The 4584-nt window shown below is 42.3% G+C and overlaps 1 protein-coding gene across 1 annotated transcript; it reads left to right on the top strand.

Moving 5' to 3' along the window:
* Nucleotides 1-495: 495 nt before the first annotated feature.
* On the top strand, nucleotides 496-4196 carry SNAI2 (snail family transcriptional repressor 2). Its single transcript, XM_003940860.4, has 3 exons — nucleotides 496-741; nucleotides 1515-2060; nucleotides 2967-4196. The coding sequence occupies exons 1-3, from the start codon at nucleotides 663-665 to the stop codon at nucleotides 3146-3148; spliced, it is 807 nt and encodes a 268-aa protein (XP_003940909.1). The 5' UTR covers nucleotides 496-662; the 3' UTR covers nucleotides 3149-4196.
* Nucleotides 4197-4584: the final 388 nt, after the last annotated feature.

The following is a 4584-nucleotide window of genomic DNA, read 5'->3' as shown; positions in this document are numbered from 1 at the left end:
TCCAGCTTCCCCCTTCCTTTTTCAAAGGCCAAGAGTTAATTATTTGGTCCCTGCGCAAGGCAAACCTCTCCAAATGCCACTTCCAAATATAGGCTCTCATGAACACCAGAGGCTGGCCTGGTGTGGCGCGGGGCGGCCCTTCCTTCCCTGGCGGACACCGTGTCCCCGCGCGCTGGCGCTGCCCCACATCTGGAGGCCAGGCGGGCCGGGCAGAGACCCCGGCTCCTGCGCCCGTCCTAGCTCCAGGGAGCTCCGGGTCGCGGACGGGGCTCGCCGAGCGAGGTTACCTCTCTCGAAAATACTTAAACACTTTTTTCCCTCTCTCCCGAAATCTCGAAAAACAGCCCATTTTGAACCAGAATAATTTAGTCTGACAACAGATTCTTCCTCTGTTCACAGCTGTCCCAGAGGGAGGAGCTGAAATCTGAACCTCTCCGCTGTGATTGGATCGTTCTTGCAAAAGAGAGGAAAAAAAAACCCTCCCAGCCAAAACGGGCTCAGTTCGTAAAGGAGCCGGGCGACTTCAGAGGCGCCGGCCCGTCCGCCTGCCGCACCTGAGCGCGGCCCCTGCCCGAGCCCGGCCGGCCGCGATGCTGTAGGGACCGCCGCGTCCTCCCGCCGGACCGTTATCCGCGCCGGCGCCCGCCAGACCCGCTGGCAAGATGCCGCGCTCCTTCCTGGTCAAGAAGCATTTCAACGCCTCCAAAAAGCCAAACTACAGCGAACTGGACACACACACAGGTAAAAAGAGAAAAATCGATCTCGAGCTGCGAATCTAGAGCTTTGCAAATACGAATCTATGTATTGCTCTTCAAATACCATTGCAAAGGAGCCAAAGATTCAGCTGGTTTCCTTTAAAACGGTGTCCTAAAAGGGAGCTTACATTATTTTGGTAACTTGGGGTGCGTTTTAATTCAAAACTTATTGAACTCTTGACTGACAAGGAACATTTCATTCGGATCTCGCAGCCTGGTTTGCGAAAGCCTGTGGATGCGTGCGTAATGAGTATGTGAACGATGAGCAACATAAGGCTTGCATTCCTGCGTTTGTCGATCACCGAGTCTCCTTTCCTTTAGAAGGCAGCTTGACGCAGGCGTATCTTTGTACTCACGGTCGTAATACACGTAAATCGCCCAGGCATAAAATGCAAAACAACTTTCTGTGTGTTTAAAAATAATGTGGAGGCTCTCTCCGTCCTCAGTGGGGACGCGCGGCGCTGGCTTGGCTGCGCTCCCTGGCTTCAGAGCACCTATAGCTCCCTGCAGCTGTCAGCCTCTGTGTGCATTAACGCAGTAACTCCGTCGGTGCCAGGCTGGAAATGAAACACCTTAGCAGAGTGCATGGCCTCCCAAATGGGTCTATCTTCTTCCTGAGGAAATCACGTGTGTGTTGCTAAATATCTTTTCAGTGTATATATGAGTGCGTGTGGATTTATTTTTAGTTTTTGGTTTTCTGTTTTTTTTTGTTTGTTTGTTTTTTACCTTAATCTTCTCTCCTTCTCTTTTCTTCCCCAGTGATTATTTCCCCGTATCTCTATGAGAGTTACTCCATGCCTGTCATACCACAACCGGAGATCCTCAGCTCGGGAGCATACAGCCCCATCACCGTGTGGACTACGGCAGCTCCATTCCACGCCCAGCTACCCAATGGCCTCTCTCCACTTTCCGGATACTCCTCATCTTTGGGGCGAGTGAGTCCCCCTCCTCCATCTGACACCTCCTCCAAGGACCACAGTGGCTCCGAAAGCCCCATTAGTGATGAAGAGGAAAGACTGCAGTCCAAGCTTTCAGACCCCCATGCCATTGAAGCTGAAAAGTTTCAGTGCAATTTATGCAATAAGACCTATTCAACTTTTTCTGGGCTGGCGAAACACAAGCAGCTGCACTGCGATGCGCAGTCTAGAAAATCTTTCAGCTGTAAATACTGTGACAAGGAATATGTGAGCCTGGGCGCCCTCAAGATGCACATTCGGACCCACACGTTACCTTGCGTTTGCAAGATCTGCGGCAAGGCGTTTTCCAGACCCTGGTTGCTTCAAGGCCACATTAGAACTCACACTGGTAAGAGAAAAACCACAGACAGGCATGTTACTCTCAGATACAATGAAGCTGGGCTGACTGTTGGATGTGCATGAAGTTGTGACATAGTGCTTTTAATGAGGATAGTCACTGATAGCTACTTCCTGACTACCCAAAAAGTTGTTAGGGCACAAAGTGCTCCATTTGTTGCTAGCAACCTCTGCTCCAGGGACTGCAAACACCATGTAGACTTTGGAAAGTAGACTCAGGAGGTTTGGTCTCAAAGATCAGTGAGAAAACCAGGAAAGATGTGTTTGAATGTGTGTTCTGTGAAACTGCCCCCAGTAATCAGCAAATACAAATGCTACTATCTTAATCAATTGATTTGGTTAATAGATGAAGGCTTTTCCTACAGTTTTCTGTTGGTTACATTCTTGCTCTGATATCTGTCACCCATGGGTGACTTGGATAGTTGAAACTGAATTTATTTTGCTTCTCTTGCTTCGTGTGTGGATTTTTTGATGTTTAATTTCTTATTCCTATCACGGGATTATCCTGCCGGGTGTCATGGAACTTAGACTGCCTTAATCATAGTACAGAAAGAGAGAAAAGGGGGAAATACTGGGAAATGCTGTGAGGTGCTCAGCATTAGCTGCACCTGCTGAAGAAGAAAGCTTTAAGAAGTGAAAGTCCAAGAGCTACGTAAATTATTTCTGCGTGATTGGCAACAGTAATAATATTGTGTGTATGGTGTTTTAATGCAATATTCAAATTTGTCTTAAAAGGTCAGATACTTTTAAAAGTGTCTATTATGAGGGATTTTAATCAGATTTTGCTGCTTCTCATTATTTAGGCAAAATGTGATTGACTGTTGTTAACATTATTTAACTTTATGTTTTCTCTAAAAACACTGACTATCTTTCTTTTTTTCTCCCACCCCACCCCCAGGGGAGAAGCCTTTTTCTTGCCCTCACTGCAACAGAGCATTTGCAGACAGGTCAAACCTGAGGGCTCATCTGCAGACCCATTCTGATGTAAAGAAATACCAGTGCAAAAACTGCTCCAAAACCTTCTCCAGAATGTCTCTCCTGCACAAACATGAGGAATCTGGCTGCTGTGTAGCACACTGAGTGACGCAATCAATGTTTACTCGAACAGAATGCATTTCTTCACTCCGAAGCCAAATGACAAATAAAGTCCAAAGGCATTTTCTCCTGTGCTGACCGACCAAATAATATGTATAGACACACACACATATGCACACACATATATGCACACACACACACACACAAAAGCTGCAAGAGCATGGAATTCATGTGTTTAAAGATAGTCCTTTCCATGTGAAATTTAAAATTACTATATATTTGCTGATGGTTAGATTGAGAGAATAAAAGACAGTAATCATTCTCTTCAAAGAAAAAGTGAAAAGCACATTGCATCTTTTCTTCCTGAAAAAGAATACAAAGATTTTTATTAATGCCAAATCATTTCAATTGAAAAGAACAGTATTGCTTTGTAATAGAGTCTGTAATAGGATTTCCCATAGGAAGAGAATCTGCCAGACGCAAACTCAGGTGCCTTAAAATGTATTCCAAGTTTACTCCATGTCTGATGTCTGGTTGCCATTGTTGAACTAAAGCCTTTTTTTGATTACCTGTAGTGCTTTAAAGTGTATTTTTTAAAGGGAGGGAAAAAAAAGAAAAAGTACAAAACACAGGAGAATGTATTAAAAGTATTTTTGTTTTGTTTTGTTTTGTTTTTGCCAATTAACAGTATGTGCCTTGGGGGAGGAGGGAAAGATTAGTTTTGAACATTCCTGGCGCATGCTCCATGTCTTACTATTCTAAGGAATTTTAATGATTTTCAAAAATTAATTAAAGATGGGAATAGGTGCAAAAGATGATTATTACAAATTCATTAATGTACTTAAACTATTTCAAATGCATATCAGAAATGCAATAATACAATTCCCCTTCCAAGTGCCTTTTTGAATCGTATAGTTGATGAGTCAATGTAAATTTGTGTTTATTTTTATATGATTGAATGAGTTTTGTATGAAACTGAGATGCTGTCTATAGCTATGTCTATAAACAACCTGAAGACTTGTGAAATCAATGTTTCTTTTTTAAAAAACAATTTTCAAGGTTTTTTTTACAATAAACAGTTTTGATTTAAAAACCTCTTGTTTGCATGCTATTTCCAGAAGCTTTACTTGCTGCACGATTAATACCAAACCACAGTACAAAGAATTGTTTGTTAATAAGAAAAAATCAATAGTGCTTATTATGCATCTTAAGTGTTATTCTTATGTGTTAGATTATAATAAAGTAAGCTATTAGTATTACTTTTACTCTTAAGATAGTAGTGTCACATTTAAAAGAGACATGATATTAGCACACCATTTTAACAAACATCACACTTTCTGACCGCAAAAATAGTTGCATTACTAATAGTCAAAAATAATTTTCAAAAATTTTTATGTTGACTTAATATATTATGTTTGTTTTACAAAAGCAAAAATTACAATCACTTTTATTGTTACATAAGCACTATAACAGTTTAAGAT

Source organism: Saimiri boliviensis, chromosome 15 (genome assembly GCF_048565385.1).
Source record: "Saimiri boliviensis isolate mSaiBol1 chromosome 15, mSaiBol1.pri, whole genome shotgun sequence".
NCBI classification, from domain to species: Eukaryota; Metazoa; Chordata; class Mammalia; order Primates; family Cebidae; genus Saimiri; species Saimiri boliviensis.
The sequence above is the reverse complement of the archived record's forward strand: the minus strand, read 5'-3'. Positions and strand labels throughout refer to the sequence as shown.

Coding starts and splice junctions, on each gene's coding strand:
- SNAI2 (XM_003940860.4), top strand. CDS start 663: ATGCCGCGCTCCTTCCTGGTCAAGAAGCATTTCAACGCCTCCAAAAAG. Junction 742..1,514: donor CGAACTGGACACACACACAG/GTAAAAAGAGAA, acceptor TTTCTTCCCCAG/TGATTATTTCCCCGTATCTC. Junction 2,061..2,966: donor CCACATTAGAACTCACACTG/GTAAGAGAAAAA, acceptor CCCCACCCCCAG/GGGAGAAGCCTTTTTCTTGC.